The 23545-nt window shown below is 34.1% G+C and overlaps 1 protein-coding gene across 1 annotated transcript in view; it reads left to right on the top strand.

The window, feature by feature from the left end:
- TPR (translocated promoter region, nuclear basket protein) overlaps positions 1-23545 on the top strand; it is a 60989-nt gene that overhangs the window by 23625 nt on the left and 13819 nt on the right. The window contains exons 20-39 of the mRNA XM_012728924.1: positions 713-878; positions 1434-1600; positions 2491-2643; positions 3031-3147; positions 3820-4023; positions 4501-4685; positions 5106-5253; positions 6175-6312; positions 6407-6538; positions 7409-7539; positions 8085-8295; positions 14982-15119; positions 15421-15619; positions 16468-16673; positions 16809-16870; positions 17782-17990; positions 18986-19258; positions 19828-19976; positions 20426-20509; positions 22771-22968. Coding sequence (XP_012584378.1) covers positions 713-878; positions 1434-1600; positions 2491-2643; positions 3031-3147; positions 3820-4023; positions 4501-4685; positions 5106-5253; positions 6175-6312; positions 6407-6538; positions 7409-7539; positions 8085-8295; positions 14982-15119; positions 15421-15619; positions 16468-16673; positions 16809-16870; positions 17782-17990; positions 18986-19258; positions 19828-19976; positions 20426-20509; positions 22771-22968 — 3270 coding nt within the window. The remainder of the gene's footprint in view (positions 1-712; positions 879-1433; positions 1601-2490; positions 2644-3030; positions 3148-3819; positions 4024-4500; positions 4686-5105; positions 5254-6174; positions 6313-6406; positions 6539-7408; positions 7540-8084; positions 8296-14981; positions 15120-15420; positions 15620-16467; positions 16674-16808; positions 16871-17781; positions 17991-18985; positions 19259-19827; positions 19977-20425; positions 20510-22770; positions 22969-23545) is intronic.

Raw genomic sequence — 23545 nt, 5'->3', positions numbered from 1 at the left:
GTGTTCATAATTTTTATGACTTCCAGAATCCTTTGTTTTGTTTTGAGAATATGGTAAAGTTAACTGAAGACACGTCGATTATCTAACGTATTGCCTTTTACAATTCATTAGTGAGGCCCAAAGACTAGACTAGTTATTCTCCAGTTTTGAGGCAAAGTCTGTCTGAATCCTAGTTCCAGCATCCATCCTATTTCCAGCAACAGTCAATAGTTTGATTTCTTCAGTTGGCTGCTATGGATAGGCATTTCTGACTGTGAGCGCCAGACACTCCTCCACTTTATTTGGATACTCCTTATCTGTAAGGGGTATTGCACAGCCATGCACTGATCACTGTTTTGCTGAATATTCAAGAGGGATTCTCTGTAGTTTGCTTCTCTCCCTGTATAGCTGTTTTCTCTTTGATAATCTTCCAGCTTAAGCTAACTTAGTCCTCTTAGTTCTGTGTTCTCATTTCAGGGAGTCTGCTTGTATTTGCTCATTTCCTGTCTGCCACAACCCAGGCTCTCTTACGTCAGTAAGCTAGGGAAATTGCCAGTCTTAACTCTTGTATCTTAGTTTCATTGGTTTCAAATGTAAAGGTAAATCTGGTTTCATGTACTTTATGTTAGCCAGTTTTGAATTTCTGTTAACAAACAACAACAAAACTTAAACCTTCTAGTTACTGAACGACTTGAAGATAGTGTTTGTTGGTTAATGTAATTTTTTCTTATAGGTTCAACTTTTAGATACAAAAAGACAGCTGGATACTGAGATAAATCTTCATCTTAACACAAAAGAATTACTTAAAAATGCTCAGAAGGAAATTGCTACTTTGAAACAGCACCTGAGTAATATGGAAGTCCAACTAGTTTCTCAGTCCTCACAAAGAGCTGGTAAAGGTAAGTAAATTGATAGTACTCTTTTAAGTTTATAATATATCCTATAATAGTCTATTCTTTGTGACTACTATCAAAAGAAAAAAGTAACATTTCTTAAAGAAGTTAAAATGTTAATAACTAAGTAAAGTTTAGTTTTAGGCTTAAATGAATAACTTTGTAGACCTGGTAGATTCAGAGTAGTAATTCCTGGCACCTGATCAAAGTATGCTTTTAGTGTTCCTATTGCAGAAACCATTTATTGGTAGCTTTCTGGTGTTTATTTTGAGGAGGGTTAATATTTGAATTTTTAGTTCTCTTACTTTGAGGGTAAGGTTACTTGTTAGATCTGCATTGGTAAGATGTGTAGAAATTTATTATTTATTTATTATTAATAGGACAAGAAAAGTCTTCCATCTTCAATTTTTTTTTCCCCAGCAACTTTACAATGGATATATTTATTTCTAACAAACCACTTCTACATTTGAGCCTTAATCGTAATATCACAACTTCTTTGATAACAGACATTTCTTAAAGCGGTTAAAATGTTAATTTTCAGGAAGCTATTAAATCTTTCAGGTCAGCCTAGCAATAAAGAGGATATGGATGATCTTCTGAGTCAGCTACGGCAGACAGAAGAACTAGTGAATGATTTGAAGGAGAGACTCAAAACAAGTTCTAGTAATGTAGAACAATACCGTGCAATGGTTACTAGTTTGGAAGAATCCCTCAACAAAGAAAAACAGGTACATTCAGTTTTGAATTTAATTTCAATAAACTTACTTTTTTTTTTTTTTAAATTAGGATTTTGGTATGCATTAGGAACTTGGCATACCAAGAATTAGTTGGACTAATGACATTGTTCCTGCCACTTAAAATGTGAATCTAAATAAGCTAGATATGGTAAACAAGGAAACAACAATCATAAAGAAAAGAAAGAAAATTAATGAGAAAGGGAAGGTATAATTGCTCACAGAAGGTACAAATCAGAGGTCAAGGTGATTGAGAATAGGCAAGGTTGTCTCCTGAGTCGCTTCATAAAACAAATGACATTTGTGCACAACCTTGAATAAAGATACAATTTGCATATTCAAAAGTAGAAAATTATTCCATGTAGGAGGAAACCTCAACCAAAATATATAAGAAAGGCTTCATATGACTAAAGTTTGGCTAGTGCATTAGGATAGTATTTTTTTTTCCTCTAAAACTTCATAATCAAAGTTGTTTAATTTGAAAGATCAACAGAATAGATTAGAGTCCAAAAAATCATTTTAAAGACCATAGCAGTAGTTTGTACTACAATTTTAAAAAACATACTTTGGTTAGTGGCAAAGCTAATTAAAACATGTGGATGGGGAAACTGTTCATTGATAAAATAGACTTGGTAGGTAGACAGTTGAAGGTGAAGTGAAATTGGAAAATTTTACTTCAACAGAGAAAAATGAGAAATAACCAAGTGTGGTAAATTATACTATAGTTTTAAGTGGTGTTTTGAATACTAGTCTGGTTTTGATGGATTTTATTTTTTTAATGCAAGACATACTAATTTTAGTGCTCCGCAGATTTAGATGTGGAGAAACTAATTGTTGAAATTTAAATATATACGGTTTTTATATATTTTTTTGTGATGATGGAGGTGACAGAAGAAGTTCGTAAGAATATTGAAGTTCGTTTAAAAGAATCTGCAGAGTTTCAGACACAGTTGGAAAAGAAACTCATGGAAGTAGAGAAGGAAAAGCAAGAACTTCAAGATGATAAGAGAAAGGCCATAGAGAGCATGGAACAACAGGTAAATATTATTAACCATCTCTTTTTCTATGTTAAGGATTTAAATTCTTTCACCTGTCTCAGTTTATCATTAAGTTTATCTTAGTGGATAGTGATTAAACACATATCCAGCAATATTTAGGTTTTTTTTTTTTTTTTGTTTTAACCTTAGCTGTCCTCATTTCCTTTTAGAATATTTTAGAATTCTTTTTGTTGTAAATATTAATGGTATTTTCCAGAAGATTTCCTGTGTCTTGACTTTTGCAAGTATTATGTAGCTCTGCAAAAGTTAATGGGATATATATCCACTATTTTATATTTAGTGAAAGGTTCCTTTGTTTTAATGGGGTTTTTAAAAATCTGTGTTTAAGCTTGCAATTCAATCTGGCTTTAATTTTATTCTCCCTAGTTATCTGAGTTAAAGAAAACACTTAGTAGTGTTCAGAATGAAGTACAAGAAGCTTTGCAGAGAGCAAGCACTGCTCTGAGTAATGAACAGCAAGCCAGACGAGACTGTCAAGAACAAGTAAGTGTTGCTATCAGAGCTCGTTATTACAAAATGAGCCTTGAGAACATTTCATAGAGTATATTAATACATTTCTGGAATCTGACCCCAATTGGTTATTTCTAATCTTGTGGAACTTGGCCTTAAATCACTTAAAAAATACAAAGGCTACAAGTAAATAGTGCAATATCCGTTGACAAAGTTTTAAGTTCGGTGGTATGGTAATTGCCGTTCTTTTAGTTACTTTTCTTTATTGTTTGTAAATAACTATTACATGCATGTATCAGTGTTACTTAAAAAATGGGATATAGCGGAAGTGCTTCACATATATGTTAGACAGAAATGGGCTATCCTTGACTTGTTGTCAAATAGCTTACCACTAAAAATTAAAGAATGTACATATTAGTCAATATCTAAATGAGTGATTTTTATTATCCTATATTTGCTTATATTTGCTGTGTTAGAATCATATATTTTATGTAACTGATCCTTAGCCTTAATTTCAGAAAGTCTCTTCCAATTGTTTTTATGAGTTTCATTTGAACAATTCTTTAATATATTAGTAAATATATATCACATAACTTATTTAGTTATGCTCCTCTTTTGGTATGTTCAGAATATCTTCACTTAATGCAGTGTGTATGTTTCTCTAAAAACATACTGACCAAATTATTTTGGAATAATTTCTTACAGGCTAAAATAGCTGTGGAGGCTCAGAATAAATATGAGAGAGAATTGATGCTACACGCTGCCGATGTTGAAGCTCTGCAAGCTGCCAAGGAACAGGTTTCCAAAATGGCATCAGTACGTCAGCATTTGGAAGAAACAACCCGGAAAGCAGAATCTCAGTTACTGGAGTGTAAAGCATCTTGGGAGGAAAGAGAGAGAGTGCTAAAGGTATTGAAATAGCAACCAGAATAAGACTAGTTAATATCTTCTACATACAGTTACAGGCTTTTTTTTTTTTTTGGTGATTGGAACTTTTTTAAGAGCTACTCTTCTAGCAACCTCCAAATACAAAACTATAGTCAACGTGCTGTACAGTAAATCCCCAGGATTGTTTTATAAATGGAGGTTTGTATCTTTTGACTGACTTAAATCCATTTGCCAATTCCTCACACCTCAGCTCTGGCAACTACCAATCAGTTTGTTGTTTTTAGATTCTACATAAAGATCATAAAATATTTATCTTTCATTTTCTCACTTCACTTAACATAATGCCTTCAAGGTCCATCCATATTATTGCAGATGGCAAAATTTCTTAAAGGTATTATTGCACATCATAATAGAATATTCTGAGTTTTGAAAGGTTTGGTGTTTTGAGGTGTTTTTGTACACTAGAAAAATTGATAATGATAGTCTCTTGGCTTCTAGGATGAAGTTTCCAAGTGTGTGTCTCGCTGTGAAGATTTAGAGAAACAAAACAGATTACTTCATGATCAGATTGAAAAATTAAGTGACAAAGTTGTTGCCTCTATGAAAGAGGGTGTGCAAGGTCAATTGAATGTGTCTCTCAGTGAAGAAGGAAAATCTCAAGAACAAATTTTAGAAATTCTCAGGTAAATCCAGTATATTATTAGTGCATTTTTTTTTGTGATATTAAGACAACTATAAAGTGAAACTACAGATGAATGAATTGAAGAAAGAGACTTACTCTAAATTCAAAGCTCATTTCATTTATTAAGAAAAAAAAACTCCCTCCAGATTGGCCCCTTTTGACACTTAATATGCCAGTTAAACAAATGACTTTAAGTTGAATCTAGTAAAATAGTAGGTTCTTCCCAAAATGAAATTACTTTCAATTTTCAGATCATTTTAAATGAAATACATTTCTATAACCTTTGTCTACTAAAAATCTTTCTTCTGTTATGAAAGTAGTTGTTTGAGTAAATGCTTTTTATCGTGGTAGAAATTACTTTTTATGAAATTTGAATGTTGGTAGCACTTTTAAACTAAATTAAATCTTACTGTGCTTACAGATTTATACGACGAGAAAAAGAAATCGCTGAAACTAGGTTTGAGGTGGCTCAGGTTGAGAGTCTACGTTATCGACAAAGGGTTGAACTTTTAGAAAGAGAGCTGCAGGAACTGCAGGATAGTCTAAATGCTGAAAGAGAAAAGGTCCAGGTATGTAAATAAAGCTTTGATGAAACAGTTGTTAAATTAAAAGTTTGCTGTAACATAAAATTTATTTAAAGTAAATATTTTTTCTAAGCTCATAAATTCCTTCAATAAACACTTACTAAACATTGATCTGGTTTCAAATTCTGGGTTCATTAGAGTGTGCCTTGGATACACTGTTTAACTTCCTTATTTATTATTGGGGTGACAGTGATTACATGAATTAGTGCACACTAAACATTTAAAACCATGTCCAGTGGTTAGCACTAAGTACTAACCAGTAGTAAACACTAAGTTAAGTGCTTAGTAAGTTCTAATGTCTTTATACATGTGATAGTCATTCTAGATAAAAACTACTGCAGAATATTTCTTATTCAACAAAGGAGCAAAAAAAGTCAAAACTAAACTAGAGAGAACATGCAGTATTAAATGGATGATCACAAAATAAGCTTGACTCTGACTTTTTTTTTAAGATTTACTTATTTATGCATATAGAACTGGGGTACAGGCCAGCGTTGCAGGGGCAGTGAGAGGATTCATCAAAGACAGAGTGGGGAGCAGCTGGTGGTTCAGGAGAGGTCTGTTGCACCATGTGGATCATCTCTGAGGCAGGGATCGAACTCACGCTGAAGTAGTGTTAGCTTCTTATTCTTAGTGCTGTGCTTTAACCCATTGCGCCACCAGGGAGGACCCTTGACTCTGACTTTTACTTCCACCCAAAAGCTTACTGTTGATGACTACATTATGAGGAGCCTATTCTGCTCCCTACCCTGTCTCTGGTGAAGCCTCTCATTGCCCCTGCACCTCTGGTCTGTACCTTAGTTCTGTATACACAAATAAATAAGTCTTTAAAAAAAAAAAAAGCTTGTAGGAAAAAAGGCCTTCACCTGTTAGATGCTGATGCACCCTTATATTGTAAATCTTCAGGTAACTGCAAAAACAATGGCCCAGCATGAAGAACTGATGAAGAAAACTGAAACCATGAACGTAGTTATGGAAACCAACAAAATGCTAAGAGAAGAAAAGGAGAGGCTGGAACAGGATCTACAACAGATGCAAGCAAAGGTATGTAACTTAATCAAGATTAGAAGAATGTTATTTTTAGTATTACAGGTGAGATTTTACTTTAGATGTTAAAAAAAATTGACCTTCTTTTTAGGTGAGGAAACTGGAGTTAGATATTCTACCATTACAAGAAGCAAATGCTGAGCTGAGTGAGAAAAGTGGGATGTTACAAGCAGAAAAGAAGTTACTAGAAGAAGATGTTAAACGTTGGAAAGCACGTAACCAGGTAAATACAGTTAAACTCCTAAAACGTGGAAATGTGTTATTTTAAAACATAGGTAAAATTTAAGGGAATAAAAGTATTTCTGAAATTACAGAAAGTTATGTATCAGTGAAATTTTGATGTTACATGTTATGTACTTGATAGATGTTGATGTCACACAATTCAGTTTAATTTTTTTCATTTTTGATTACATTTTATATTCATTTCAAAAATGACTAATCTGCTTCATTAAGATTTAGAGATTTACTTTATCTCTAAAATATTTTTGTGCTTGAAAATAGGGATTTGTGCTATATTGAAGCACTTTAATACTTAATGGAACCTTGGATGGGATTGAAACCATATATCATAGTGTGGCTAGAAGCTCTTGTATTCAAAGATTGGAAATCTGCCTTGCTACATACTAGTATAATTTGTATGAGTTTCTCTTCATCTTTCGTCCTCTAGAAATATGATAGATACATTTCTATTAAATTGCACTGCTTTTCCTAGTTAATAGTCATCTAAATTGATGATTATTTTCATACCTTTATTTAGATTGTAATGCAATATAAATATATTTTCCTTGTAAAATCACTTAAGTGAAATTAGATAGTTAATATTAAATGCTTTTTGGTTCTTTGTGTTACTTTCTTTGTATACATTGTAACTGAAAAATTTGTTTGCAACTATGAAGAAAGATTGAATAGTTATGATACTTGCTTTACTTTTTTCATTCTCGTTTTAACTAGCCCTTCTAGTCAAACTGCATATTGTGTAGCTTGGTGCTAAATCACTATGTATGTAATATATTTAATATAAGTATAATTAGGCATTCTGCTATTTTAATAAGCACATAATTTTTATGAAATCATATTACATGTTGTGTTCTAGCATCTAGTGAGTCAACAGAAAGATCCAGATACAGAAGAATATCGGAAGCTCCTTTCTGAAAAGGAAGTTCATACTAAACGAATTCAACAGTTGACTGAAGAAGTAGGGAGACTTAAAGCTGAAATTGCAAGGTATGTGGAAAGAAACTTAAGTTAACAAACTTTCTAAAAGGATTTTGTTTCTATTTTATATGACTTCCAAAGTGTTTTGTAAATTTAGAATATGAAGTTCTGCAACTCTCACTTTTCCCCTTTATTATATGAACCATGTCGAAGACAGTGACAGACTGTGTAGCCTTCAAGGCCTAACTACGTTTGGTCCATCTGGTCCTTTACAGAGAGTTTTAACAATAATGTAGTAGGAAGAATGAGGTTTTGCTGTCCAGTAGATAAAGACTAAATTCTGTCTACCAGCACTTGATTTTACTGTATAAAGCTGGCTGTTACTGGACACAGATAATTTTTACCTTTAAAATGGACATGTATGCCAAAATAGTAAAGGACCATGGAATCATAAGTTAAGGAATTATTTTTTGTCGTATGTATATGATTTTTAGAAAATTTTAAAATGGAAACCAATATTAACACAACACAATAAAGATGAAATTAAAAGTTTTTAAAATTTGAAAAAAAGTCAGATATAGTAGCATTTCTCCTGTTCCCACTTTTTTGTTTAGATCAAATGCATCTTTGACGAACAACCAGAACTTAATCCAGAGTCTAAAAGAAGATTTAAGTAAAGTAAGAACTGAGAAGGAAACTATCCAGAAGGACTTAGATGCCAAAATCATTGATATCCAAGAAAAAGTCAAAACTATTACTCAAGTCAAGAAAATTGGACGTAGATATAAGACTCAGTATGAAGAACTTAAAGCACAACAGGATAAGGTATTTTTAAGTAATTTTCTTTTAAAACATTTTAGTTATGATATTTGTAACTGGATATACATTTACATAATTTTTAATGATTTTAGAAATTTGTCTTTTAAAGTTTTTTGTATTCAAATTCTTTGTTTTGAAGTCTAATATAAGTTTATGTATACTATCATTATTTGGTTTACAGTTAACTCTAGTATGTCTCAAAGTACATTATAACATTTATTAAAATTTTTAGTAAATGGTAGGTATTTTCATTCAGTATTCCAGTTACAAATACCATAACTTTTCAAAATTTATGTGGGTTTATTCATTATTATTTTTAATTTATTCTTTACATCATTCTTCATTTTGTGTGTTTTATCATCTTGGTTGTAATCCCCGGGGACTTGCACAACCAATTCACTCTTTGCCATCACCATAACCCTATGTACTCTTCTTGATCCCTTTCCCCTCTCCACCCTGTAAAATGTCTCTAGTTGGTTGTTTTTCTTTTTTTTTTTTTATTACAATGCTTTTTTTCCCCTCTGATACCTTAAGTTCCTGCTATGAGTGAAGCCATCCAGTATTTTTCTTTTTCTTTCTGGCTTATTTCACTAAGAATGATCCCTTCAAACCCCGAACATGTTGTTGCAGAAGGCATGAATTTATCTTTATTGATTGCCAAGTAATGTTCCATTGTGTATATATACCACATCTTCTTGATCCACTCATCTATTTTGGGACTTGATTCCACATCTTCCAGATTGTAAATAAAGCAGCAGTAAACATGGGGATGCAGTTGTCCTTTTGAATTAGTTTTTGTGTCCTTTGGGTAGATACCTAGGAGTAGGATTGCTGGGTTATATGGAAGCTCCATTTTTAGCAGTTTGAGAAACCTCCAAACAGCTTTCCATAGTGGATGTACCAGTTTGCAGTCCCACCAGCAGTGTAAGAGAATTCTTTCTCCACATCCTCGCTTTGTTGCTTGTTGTTTTAATATGTGCCATTTTCACTGGTATTTAACTGTGGTTTTAATTGCATATCCTTTATTACATGCAGTGTTGAGCATTTTGTCATATGCCTGTTGACCTACTGCATTTCCTCTTTGGAGAAGTGTCTTTTTGGCTCTTCTGCCCATTTTTTGATCGCGTTGTTCACTTTATTTTTGTTGAGTTTCATCAGTTCTCTGTATATCGTTGGGATCAGTCCTTTATCATTACTATTGTGAGCACAAATTTTCTCCCAGTCAGTGGAGTATCTCCTTGTTTGTGTATTGTCTTTTTTGCTGTACGGAGGCTCTTTAACTTGATGTAGGTCCAGCTGTTTATCCTTTTTGTCACTATCCTTGCTTTGGGTGTTGTATCTTTAAAGATGTCACTGATGTGTATGTGGTAGTGTGTCACCTACCTTTTCTTCTACATATTTTATGGTTTTGGTTCTTATATCTGGTTTTTTTAATCCTCTTATATCTGTTTTTTTTTTTTATCTACTTTGAGGTTGTTTTTGTGCATGGTGTGAGGTAATGATCTAGTTTCTTTTTTTTACACGTAACAACCCACTTTTTCCAGCATTATTTGTTGAACAAATCTTTGTACATTGCATATTATTTGTTCTTTTGTCAAAGATTAGCTGTCCATAAACATGTGGGTTTATATCTGGGTTTTCTCTTAGAATCCACTGGCCTGTATTTCTATTCTTGTTCCAGTACCATGCAGTTTTGATTATTATGGCTTTGTAGTACAGCTTGAAGTCTGGGAGTGTGATGCCTCCATTCTCTTATGTTTTAGTAAGGAGACTTTTGACTGTTTAAGGTTTTCTGTGGTTCCATATAAATCTCATCAATATTTGTCCTATTTTTTTGAAGAATGTCATTAATATTTTTATTGGAACAATGTTAAATCTGCATATTGCTTTTGGCAGAAAGGCCATTTTAATGTTAATTCTTCCGATCCATGAGCAGGAGATGTCTTTACATTTTTTGTGTCTTGTATTTCTTTTAACATTGTTTTATGATTTTCTTTGTATTGGTCTTTTACCTCTTTTGTTAAGTTTATTCCCAAGTATTTTATTCCTTTTGTTTTATTTGTAGAGGGGATGGGTTTTTTGATTTCTACTTCTTCTGATTGGTTGTTTTTGTATAGGAAGGTTACGGACTTTTGTGTGTTGATTTTATATCTGGCCGGGGCTTTTGTTCTTGGGGAAGGTTTTAATTATTGCTTCAGTTTTATTGCTTGTAATTGGCCTGTTTAGTTGTTCTATCTCTTCTTTATCTAACTTTGGATGATTGTAGAGTTGTAGGAATTTATCCATCTCATCTAGATTGTTGAACTTGTTTGAATATAGCTGTTCATAGTATTCTCTGATTATTCTTATTTCTGCTGTGTCTGTTGTGATTTCTCTTATGATCCTGTTTATTTGTGCTTTCTCCTGTTTTTTCTTTGTGGGCCTGGTTAGGGGGCTGTCTATTTTGTTTACTTTTTCAAAAACCAACTTTTGGGTTCATTGATTTTTTTTTGGATTATTTTCCTAACTTCTATTTATTTCTGCTTTGACTTTTATTCCTATTTTTTACTGGCTTTTGTGTTATTTTGTTGTTCTTTTTCCAGTTCTTTAAGGTGGGAGATTAGGTTGTTCCTTTGAGTTATTTCTTCTTTCTTTATGTGAGCCTGTATTGCTATATACTTTACTCTTAAAACCACTTTTAATATGTCCCAAAATTTTTGAGAATTGTATCGTTATTGTCATTCTTCTCAAGGTGTTTTTCATTTTCTTCCTTGATCTACTTCATCTATCCAGTGGTCCTCCAGTAGTGTCAGTTTCAGTCTCCATTAGGTAGGTATGTTTCTTGCCTTCTTCATGTGGTTTATTTCTAGTTTGATTCCTTCATGGTCAGAGCAGATAATGGTATGATTTAGATCTTAGTGTGTCTATTGATAATTTGTCTTGTGTTGCTGTATATGGTCAGTCCTTGAGAATGATCCATGTGGATTTGAGAAAAAATGTGTACTCAGATATTTTTGGGTGCAGTGTTCTATGTTAAGCCCATGAGGGCTAGGTTCTTATTTAGAGCTTGCTTATTTTTTGTCTTATTGATCTCTCCATTGTTGAGAGTAGCGTATTGAAGTCTCCTACTACATATGTATTTAAACGTTTTCATAGATGACAATAGTTTTTTGATATATTTTGGTGCTCCTTCCTTTGGTGCATATATGTTAATGAGTGTCTTCTTGCTGTATTTTCCTCTTAATCATAATGTAGTGCCCACCTGTGACTCTTTTAACCTTTTTAGTTTGAAGTCTATTTTAGCTGATAAAAGAACAGATGTTCCTGCTTTTCTTTTTTGATTCATTTGCTTGTAGGATTGCTTTCCATCCTTTTACTCTCAGTCTGTTTTTATTCTTTGTAGTTAAATGTGTTTTCTGGAGACAACAAAAGGTTGGGTTCTGTTTTTTAATCCAGTCTTCCACTCTGCCTTTTTATTTGTAAGTTTAAACATTTACATTTGGAATTAATATTGATAGGTTGGCACTTGTGTTTTTCATTTTGTTTGTGTTTTCATGCTTGTGTTCCTTACTTTGATCTGTTCTTTTTCATTCCTCTGTTGACTGGCTTAAGGACTTCTCGTAGTATTTTTTGGAATGGGGGTTTCGTCATGACAAAATTGTGTTTTTGTGTCTGAAAATGTCCTTATTTTTTATTCATACAGGGAAGAAAGCTTTGCAGGATAAAGTATTTTTGGTTGGCATTTGATGTCTTAGAGTTTGTAGACTATGTCCCTCTACTCTGTTCTTACCTATGTGTTTCTTTGGAGAAGTCTGATGTCAGCCTGATAGGTTTTCCTTTATAGGTTGTTTTCTTCCTTGTCAGTCTCGTTATATCTGCCTTGTCTTGGATTCTTGGGAGCTTATTCTTATATGTCTTACTGTATTTCTCCTTTCATCTTGGTATTTTGGTGTCTTCTCACTTCTTGTTTGCCTCTTTTCATCTTGTTCTCATGCTTGACAAGTTCTGTTCAATTATCTGTGATTATTTTCTCGATTCTTTGGCCTCCTCACCTTCTATGAGACCAATAACTGATATTTCCTTTCCTCATGGTGTTAGATAGCTTTTGAGTGTTTTCTTACTCCTTTTCCTTTTTACTTCCCTTTCCTTTTCTGTTTTGATTCTCTTTATTTCTGTGTCTTTAAGGATGCTTATACTTTCTTCCATTTCATCTATTCTGTTTTCACTGCTTTTCCCTGGATTCTTTAACTCCTCCAGTAGTCTTTTAATCTCATGCATTCTTTTCCTTTTATTATTATTATTATTATTTTTAAGATTTATTTATTCATACTGGAGTACAAACCAGAGATGCGGAGGGTGGGAGGAGCCACCAGAGAGAGTGGGGAGCAAACAGGCAGACTGTCGAAGTACACTGCTAAGGGGAGCAGCGGGCCGGTCAGGAGAGGTCTGCCTCGCCATGTGGTCACCTCCGGGGCAGGCAGGGATCGAACTCATGCAGAAGAGGCTTAAGCTTCTTAGTGCTGTGCTTTAACCTGCTGCACCACCAGGGAGGGCCTCTTTTCCTTTTTTAAGGTCTCGTTTTCATTCTTCAGTTCATTGATTATTTGTCTGATATCATTTTTTTTTTCCTTTTCATCTTAATGTTTGTTAATCTTGATGATTCTGAAATCTCTGACAGGCTGGGTAGTTCTATATCTATGTTGATTTCTGGTAACTGATCTTTTTGTGGTGAAATTTTCTTCTTTTTTGTGGTGAAATTTTCCCCAAGGGATTGCTAGGGTATTTGTGCTTTTTCTTCTCCCCATCATGTGTTTCCTATTGTTTTCTATGTGTTGAGGCACTGTGTGGCTACTAGTAGCTGACATTTCTTCTGGGTGCTCCTTCTGGGGTGGCCAATGACTGGTATTTAGACCAGATCAAGGACTAATGTACCAATCCTCTATAAGAGTGATGATGTTGTGAGTGTGACGGTGAGTTTGAATGCCATATCTGGTGACTCTCTCCCTCTGTTTCTACTGTTCTAACGTGGGGCGAGGGGAAGATTACTAGTTTAGGGTTGTGATCGGGAGGATGCACATTCTTGGTGATTGTGTTCTCTCTGCTGCCTGATTTTGTTAGGGGGCTTTGTGTTCCTGTTGGCAGTGGTCCTACCCCTGGCCTGGTTTCCAATTCACATGAGGTACTGTGTACTAGTATTGGCAGCTCTGCCACTTTCCAACCTCTAGTTATGACCAGGTACTGTGTCCTCCCCACTACTGCAGTATCCCTGCCTGTTCCAACAAGCTGCAGCCACAGGCTGTCACACTCCACCCAGCACCTAAAGTCCTGGTGCCCCATTCATGGCAGAGTCCCACTTGTTTGAGCAGCAGAGGCACGCCCTGGCCAAGGCTAATGCCGGGTATTATATGCTGGCTGCCACTCCCTGCCCAGCTTCCACTATCAGAGAATAGCTGCTCAAGGCAGGAGCACCGTCACCCTGCCTCCAGCTGTGACAGGGGCAATTGTTCCTACAGGCTGCAGCCAGGCCCCTGCCCTGCCCCAAACTTTGCCAGGAAGGTTGAGTTTTATCTATCCCACAGGGCTCATCCCTATGGATCTGTAAACGGCTTGCTCCCCTCCACGCAAATCAAACTGCTGACCTTTGTTTCTCCCTCTGGGGTTTTCAAATGTTGCAGGTTTTTTTAATCCTCTTCTTTATAAGTTTGTAGTTGGGGAAGGGTGGGCAGGGTCCTGGTCGATACCTCCCTCTTTTCTTCCTCTGTTGCTTTCACCTTCTTCCTGTTTTCCCTAGGTCGCCAATCCTGTTCTTAATGTCTGAGTTTTGGCTGGAGTTTGCTGGAGTTTCTCCTTTATCTATTATATCCAAGAGAGAATTTAATGTCAGTGATTATTCATGGCCATGTTAGTGACGTACAAGTCAAACTACCCAAAATTATGTGTTTTTTAAGTCATTGCTGATTAAGGCTGTATGTATCAAAAATATATAGCTCTTTATGGGTACTTATGATTAGATTTAAGTAAGTAGTTTATAATAAACTGCTTGTTCAAAATTTCTAAATCCATTTTTGTATTTTGAATGTGAATTTTTTTTTTTATTTCCCAAAGGGAAAGAGTGTTTATTTGGACTTAGATATTTATCTCCTGTTAGACTAGAAATACATAGAGAAAAGAATTGTTAACCATCAAAGTATGTGTTGTATACTTCAATATATTTTGCATTTGAGTAATGTGATTTTTCCAGAGAAGGTCCACTGTATATTCTTTATACATGTATGTACACACATATACATATGTATACATACATATACACATATAGGTTCACTATATATGTATATATACATATACTTTATACATACATATACATATATAGGTTCACTATAACCTACTATTTCACTTCATTCATCTTTGAGAAAATGTATTTTCCTGTCAAACATGCATCTGTAATAAATCGTCATTATAGATTAAATGGTTAGATTGGATGGTTGATTTCCAATTGTATGGAACATGCTGACTTATTTAGCAAATACTTTTGGACATTAAAGTTGTTCCATAGAAAATTTATTCATTCCTTAAAATTGTTTTTTGTAATAGTTATGATTATATCCTTAGATAAAATTATAGTGGAATTATTGAATGTTGTATTGAGTAAGTTATCCATTCTTTTAATGAATAATTGAATAAACATGGGAGTTTATTACTATTTGTCTCTGTAGGTCATGGAGACCTCTGCTCAATCTTCTGGAGACCATCAGGAACATCATGTTCAGGAAATGCAAGAGCTCAAAGAAACCCTTAACCAAACTGAAGCAAAGTCAAAATCACTTGAGAGTCAAGTAGAAAATCTGCAGAAGGTATGAGTGTGAGAGAAGTGAAAGGTGCATTTCCTTAGTTCTTTTTTATTGAGTATTGAAAGAAAAGTAACATTGACAATTTATGTTGTCATATGGAAATGTATATAGTTTATCCTTTTTTACATTGAATGACTGTTAATAAATGGTGACCTTGTCATCTTCAAGTGTCCACATACTTGATTTGACCACATTTTATATTCTATATATTATTTATATTATAATGAAAAATTTTACATTTTGAATCTAAAGGGCAGACAATGTATAGTTTTCTGATTGAATTACACTTGGTTTTCTTTATAAGACATTGTCTGAAAAAGAGACAGAAGCAAGAAATCTCCAGGAACAGACTGTGCAACTTCAGTCTGAACTTTCACGACTTCGTCAAGATCTTCAAGATAGAACCACACAGGAGGAGCAGCTTCGACAGCAGATAACTGAAAAGGAAGAAAAAACAAGGAAGGCAATTGTAGCAGCAAAATCAAAAATTGCTCATTTAGCTGGTAAATATCTGTAAACTTGAATGTTTGAATATATTGGTTAAAGTTGATTGATACAGACTTTAAAAATTGATAATGAAAAAGTAAATACTACAATGTGGTCTTTTGTGTTTTTGAGCTTTAAATATTTATTAAATAGAAAAAATTAGTCATAGTTTTAAATGTTGATGGTGTATTGATTTAATTATGAACTCTTAATTGTTAACTGCTAATACAAGTACTATCGTTCTGCTTCAGTATTATTTAGTAGCAGTATCACTGTTGACTGGAAGTCTCTGAATCTATAGGGTACTACCCAGAGACTTTCAGTAAGCTCCTAGGCTACCCTGAATCTTAGTCCAGGAAAGCCTCACTTCACTGAGGACCCATCTAGTTTTTCAGGGAAAGTGTTGTATAGATTTGTCAGGAGCTTCATACTAGAATGCTCTGGAACTTATTGTACTTTGCTTACCTGTCTGTTTAGTATATAAATAATGTCAAATTGGTTTTATTATGAACATATTTTTAGTGATTACCCAGCAACTTATGTTATTTGATTATTTTTGAAAATATGCTTTAGCTTATATGAAATGAAACTTTGTAATTCATGAGATCCTTACATTTAATAATACATTAAGTATTAAAGTGCAGATAAAAAAACTTTGGATCCTTTTGTGAGATCTTAGGAAAAGTTACATAGTTTTATGTTGGAATAAGTATATTTTATGCTGTAGTAATAAATGAAAGATGCCAACTTAAAATAGCTTGTCAAAATTACTGCAGATAGAATTGTATAGAACCTTCATATTAGGCACATCCATGTTGCTTATTTCCAGTGTTTTATTACACTAATAAAATCACATAACTTTTAGGTGTGAAAGATCAGCTAACTAAAGAAAATGAAGAACTTAAACAAAGGAATGGAGCTCTAGATCAGCAGAAAGATGAATTGGATGTTCGAATGACTGCCCTTAAGTCCCAATATGAAGGTCGAATTAGTCGTTTGGAAAGAGAACTCAGGGAGCATCAGGAGAGGCACCTTGAGCAGAGAGATGAGCCTCAAGAACCCACTAATAAGGTGAGATGGCTAAACAACAAAAAATGACTTTTTAAAAAAAATCATATTACAAAGAGAAATAAAATGAAATACTTCAGTGATATTTTAGTAGCCTTTTTGAAACAGGCATAATAATCCATATTTTTACTTTTATAGGTCCCAGAACAGCAGCGGCAGATCACATTGAAAACAACCCCAGCTTCTGGTGAAAGAGGAATGTAAGTTTCAGTTCTTTTGTAAGCTATTAATATGTTTTTCTGTTAAGGTTCAGGGAAGATCTAAGGACCATGGGGAGAAAACAAATATTTATCCATGCAAAACTATGTCACATATTTGCCAACATTTCCCCCCACCCATACTTGTTTCCAGCCCTTTATCAGTAGAGCTTTGTGACAGGGAAGACATTTTTTATCTTCAGTGAGTGTTTGACTTTTAAGATAGGGCCCTGATTTTCCTCTGATGCTATATATAATAATAACAAATGTAAGAGACTTGGGTTCAGTTGCATACATGTTAGGACCTACCACTGTAGAACATTTCCTATAGATTTTAAATACTTTAATTCAGAACCTCTTCAGTAGGAGTTAAAGTGAAATATTTAGTGAACAAAAAATAATATGATATATTTATTACCTTTTTTTTTTTTTAAGATTTATTTATTTATTCATACAGAGCTGGGGTACAGGCCAGAGATGCGGAGGGTGAGAGGATTCACCAGGGACAGAGTGGGGAGCAGAACAGGCAGATGGACGAAGTACACTGCTGAGGGGAGCAGCGGGCGGGTCAGGAGAGGTCTGCCACGCCATGTGGATCTCCTCCGGGGCAGGCGAGGATCGAACTCATGCAGAAGCGGCTTAAACTTCTTAGTGCAGTGCTTTAACCTGCTGCGCCACCAGGAAGGGCCTTCATTGCCTTTTTAATATTTTTTTTTTTTTACTGCCAAAATGTCTGCCCAAAGCAATCTTAGAGAAATCAGAATTAATAAGGCCTCAGTGTATAAAGGTCATACTTGCTGATTCTTAACTTTAGGGAATATAAATACTTTGCTTTTGCTCATATGTATGTATTTTATAAGGGATATTTGTAGTAAATTCTTATGAGTAATGTTCTGCTTTTTCTATTCTATAAGTGCTAGCACATCAGATCCACCAACAGCCAACATCAAGCCAACTCCTGTTGTTTCTACTCCAAGTAAAGTGACAGCTGCCACTATAGCTGGGAATAAGTCAACACCTAGGGCTAGCATCCGCCCAATGGTTACACCTGCAACTGTCACAAATCCTACTACTACCCCAACAGCTACAGTGATGCCTACTACCCAAGTGGAGTCACAAGAAGGTAATAAGCAAAATAGTACAGAACTGATTGCACTGGCTGCTGAATTAGATTGATTATGAGATGATAATAGCTTCAAGAATACATGAGGTTTCCATTAAAGCTGGAGTCAGACATCATAGTAAAGGCGGGCTTTTAATATTTTCCAAGTGTCTGCCTCCCAGGATACTTGTTAATACAGCAAATTTCCTCCTCCTCTTCCTCTCTGCTTTCTTTTGTTCATACATTTAAAAACAGGGTGAAATATGTCCTTATGACTATATATGGCATGTTTTTCCTAGGCTGTAATTGTACTTTTTATACCTAAGTAAGACAAATCTACTTTGGAAAACATGCTAAGCACCCAAATACTCCTTTTTTGCTGAAACTGTCTAACATTTTCATTGTTTTCTCCACTTGACATTTAAATTCATTCCAGCAATTACATTTTATTTAGTTGAATAGGAGCCTTTTTTTCCCTACTACATTAAAAACTCCTTGGGAAAATTTTGTTTTCCCTTGTTAATCTTTTGCCTAGCCCCAGCACAGGTACAGTAGTGTTGCCCTAATGCATTTCCCTTAGGTTCTTAACAAATGCTAGGATTCAGTAAATTGCTCTGATATTTAGAAATGCATAATATCTATGTGCATGCTGTTTCCGTGGCATTGAATAAAATGACTGTCAGATAAATTTTCATATAATACTAATTGAGTTTAATGTTCATTTTACATCAGTTAAAACCAAAATGCTTCATGAAAGGTTATCTTACTTTGAGCTCTAACTTCATTTATTTTATATGATCATAATTCAAGTAGAAACAGGTGCAATGCAGTTTTAGATGTTTAGTTAATTCAGCTACAGTTTACTGCATGTTTCAAATCAGTGATATAAGCAATAAAAGAATGAATAGGAGACTATGTTACCTTTACCCACAATGTTTTTTGACTAACAAGAGTAAAAGATATGTACACCAGTAGGTATGTAAGATGTCACTATAACAGATGTAATTATTTTTCAGCTATGCAATCAGAAGGGCCCGTGGAACACGTTCCAGTTTTTGGAAGCACAAGTGGATCTGTTCGTTCTACGAGTCCTAATGTCCAGCCTTCTATCTCTCAACCCATTTTAACTGTTCAGCAGCAGACACAGGCTACAGCTTTTGTGCAGCCCACTCAACAGAGTCATCCTCAGATTGAGCCCACAAATCAAGAGCTGTCCCCAAACATAGTAGATGTTGTTCAGAGTTCACCAGTTGAACGGCCTTCTACTTCCACAGCAGTATTTGGCACTGGTAAGATTAAGTTTTAAATGAAGTTGGGGCCTCCCCAATGGCCTTGGAGTTAAGTTTGAGCACTAGGGCTTGAGTTTGATCCCCAACAAGGTAGCTGACCCACATGGCACAGCAGACCTCTTCTGTCTCGCCCGCTGTTCCCCTCAGCAGTGTATTCCAGTAAATCTGCCTGTTTTGCTCCCTGTTCTGTTTCTGATGTATCCTTCCCCCTTTGCACCTATGACCTATATACCCCAGTTTGTTTTATGCATAAATAAATATTTAAAAAATGATAATAAAATTAGGAGTAGGCCTGTACAGCTGTAGTTTCTTGTATGTAATACGTACTTTGAGTATTACTTGTATATGCCTGTTTTCTAACAGGTATAATAATGAATAATGTATTCTTAACATTTCGTACTGAGTTCTGTTTTTGATTACTCTCTAGTCATTCAAATTTCTTTCCCTTTAAAGGTAATGTAATTTGTAGCATATTATGTGTAATTAAATACACAGTATAAGTTCTGGATTTTGTGAAGTTTATGGATTATCAGGCTCTGATTCAAGTTTTTTTCTCTGTAATTTCAAAGTTTCAGCTACTCCAAGTTCATCTTTGCCAAAGCGTACACGTGAAGAAGAGGAGGATAGCACCATAGAAGCATCAGACCAGGTGTCTGATGATACTGTGGAAATGCCTCTTGCAAAGAAGCTGAAAAGTGTTACCCCTGTAGGAACTGAGGTATGTAAAGGCTTTTCTCTTTACTATCTATAGAAATAAGATACATTTTCAATTATTAGCATTATTCACTGAGAGATCTCTTGGAGTCCAAATCCATTATTGAAAATGTTCTTGCTGAACTTAATATCCAAGTTATTTAAATTAACTTAACATCTAAAACTTCATTACACCCATTTCTCTATTTGAATTATGAGCATGTAAAATAAATGAAGGCAGAGAAAAGAAAAATTTTTATGAAGCATTTTGGTTTTAACTGATGTAAAATAAGTTTTCTGTCAAACATTAAGACTAGTAAATTTTGTAAGCATATAATGATCATAAATTTTCTTTATAAAGCATTTCTCACTAAAACTGCAATTTAAGCTTTGTTTTATTGGAAGAAGTAGCTATTGAATCGGTGATTTTTCATCTAGTAGACTGAAATGGTTAACATTCATGTTACAATTCAGGAAGAGGTTATGGCAGAAGAAAGCACTGATGGAGAGGTAGAGACTCAAGTATACAACCAAGATTCTCAAGATTCCATTGGAGAAGTAAGTAGAACATTTAAAGAAACAGATTGTTACTTTTAATGAATGACATTAATTTTGACAAAATGAAGCATTGTTGGACTTTAATTTGCTGCATTTATATTTAATGACATTATTAGTGTGATTTCTGCTTTATTTTACTCTTTAATTAACTTTATTAAGGAAGTGCTTTTGTTTATACTCACAGATTTTCCAAACTAAGTTTTTAATAAAGATAATCAAATCTTAATTGTTTGGAAGGATGAGTGCTAGTTGAATTTTGCGTCAGTTCATGTTGCCCCATTTGGTGGTCCTCTGTTGCTCCCATCTGTTACACCCCTTACTGAATTAAACTAATGTGTGAGACATGAAATGTTATTTGTACACTTCATCGGTTTTATGACTTCTTATTGGGGCTTTTTCCAGCATTATCACTAATGGAAATGTATAGTGTATAAAGTTATATAACAGTAGGTTCCACTCCTCCTAACTCCACCACTTAGAAGTTATGTGACTGTAAGCCAGCCATCAATTCTAAGTATTAGTTTTTCTCATCTGTTAGGATAATACAGATTTTAGTATTGTGTAGTACCTGTCACATATTAGCAATCAAATTATTGTTTTCTTTATATCCTATCTCAGCCTCACAGATTGAAAATTCATCATAATGCTAAAGTTACTGATACTGAGACAATTCGATACTATATGCTAGTGTTATTTAGAGAAATACTATATACTAGTGTTATTTAGAGAAATTTTGAGTTTATGAATTAACAGTATCCTCATAACAATACTATTTAGTAAGTGAAGAAACCAGTGCCCAGATCCATACATACCTAAGTCTACATAGTACTGGAGCTGGAATTGAGCTCAGGATTGAAGTTATTTTGTCTGTAAAAGTTAAGGAATTGTCCCAAAGCTAATCTTAACCATAAATTGTAACCATTGGTTTCTTTTATGCATTATTTTTGTAGGTTAATTATTCCAGGTTTTGGAGGGGGGGTAAAAACACACTCAACCTTCAATGTGAATATGTAGTTTGCTTAATAACATGTTTTTCTTGTATCTTTCAGTTATAGTTGAGGAACAAAATTATATGCTCCTCATAATAATGGCAATATTGAAAATAAAATGTGAATTTCTATTTTATTGCCAGACTTAGTTAAGGTCTTCTGTAAACCTTTTTTTGATATTGGCAAAATTGTCTGTGACTCAAAAATGCCATTTGGCTGTCCATTAAATCTCTCCTAGCACCATCTACTGAATATGTAACAGTTCATTTTTCTGATTTCCTGACAGGGTAGCAGATGTTCTTTATAAATGTTGCTTTCCTTGAGTAAGCATGTTGTTTGAGGCACATTTGAAATTATATCATGACTAGCTCATTTTTTCCATTACAGTATGCAAAATCTTTATGATTTTGTTCAAAAGACATTGTTTTCTGGCTTATATAAAAAATACATTTTGTTGAGTGCTTAACCACAAAGCAGACTTAATTTTTTATAGTAACTATCAAAGAAGTTAAAATTTCAGTTTATTCTTTTTTATAAGATGGAATGTGAGGAACTAAAGGAAAGAATTACTTTTGTATCTGACATCCAATATGATTTGAAGGCTTAGTGTAGAGTTCTTTTGGAGGGAGCAGTGTTTTCATAAAAAGACAGCAAAGAAAAATTATTATAAAATTGGTTTCCAAACTATTTCTCAGCTGGGAAAAGGTACTTTTTTTCTTCCTAATACTGACATGTTGTAAACCCATGGATTTTTTTTTTCCTTTGTTTTGCAAACACTGTCATTTTAACCATATTACTATTGAGCACTTGAAGTTTTGACCTGTGGCTAGTTCAAATGAAAGAAGTATAAACTATATATTGCATTTTGAAACTTATAAAAATATTAAATGTAGAATATTGAAATTACTTTGATTACATGTTGAAGTAATATTTTGAATGTATTTTATTTTTTAAGTGACTACTAGGTAATTTCAAATCATATGAATCACATTGTTAACATTTCTATTAGACAACACTAATCTAGAGTATAACACTGGTAATTTTGACACACATATAACTACATGTATTTATACATTTTTGCCCTTTGAAAAAGGAAAGAAGAGTTTCTCTTTAGCATGTATCAAACTCTGCTTTTGAAAGCCATGTTTTTAAAAGTACAATGCTCGTAGTCTACAAGTATTCTTTTGTCTTTATTTCTATATTATGTCATTCATTGGTAGTTAACAGCAATACTATTAAGATTTGTAAATTTTTTTTTTTTTCTTTTTAAAGGGAGTCACTCAGGGAGATTATACCCCAATGGAAGATAGCGAAGAAACATCTCAATCTCTACAAATAGAGCTTGGAACCCTTCAGTCAGATCAACAAACAACTTCATCCCAAGAGGGGCAGGGCAAAGGTGATGATGTCATTGTAATTGACAGTGATGATGAAGAAGAGGATGATGATGAAAATGATGGGGAACATGAGGTAAATTTGGTTTATAGTTATCCAAGTTTATAAACTGATGAACAAAATGCTCAAATCTATGGGATTACTAATGCATCAACCAGTAAAATAGTAACTTTCCTTTTTCTTTTATGCTGAGTAGTTCTGAGATTAACATTTAGGTAGAACACATGATGAAAAATCCCCACCCCTTTTTTTAATTTAATTTTATTTTTAAAGATTCATTTATTTATGCATACAGAACTGGGACATAGGCCAAAGGTGCAGGGGCGGTGAGATCATTCACCAGACATAGAGTGGGGAAGCAGAACAGGCAGATTGAGGAAGTATGCTGCTGAGGGGAGCAGCAGGTAAGGCAGTAGAGATCTGTTATGCCATATGGATCACACTGGGGCTGGGGATCAAACTTGTACAGAAGTAGCTGTTGGTTTCATAGTGCTGTGCTTTAACCAGTTGTGTTGCCACCTCCTCCCCCCTCCCTTTTTTTTTTTTAAGATTGCTTTATTCTAGAGTAAGATCTACATTTGTTAGAGTAAGTTGAATCTTATTAACTTGCTATGTAAACAAATACTACTCAAAAAAAAATTTTTTTTTTTTT

Source organism: Condylura cristata, unplaced genomic scaffold, assembly GCF_000260355.1.
Source record: "Condylura cristata isolate star-nosed mole 26May11 unplaced genomic scaffold, ConCri1.0 scaffold00024, whole genome shotgun sequence".
Classification (NCBI taxonomy): Eukaryota; Metazoa; Chordata; class Mammalia; order Eulipotyphla; family Talpidae; genus Condylura; species Condylura cristata.
Note: the sequence above shows the minus strand (reverse complement) of the source record. Positions and strands in the feature narration are given on the sequence as shown.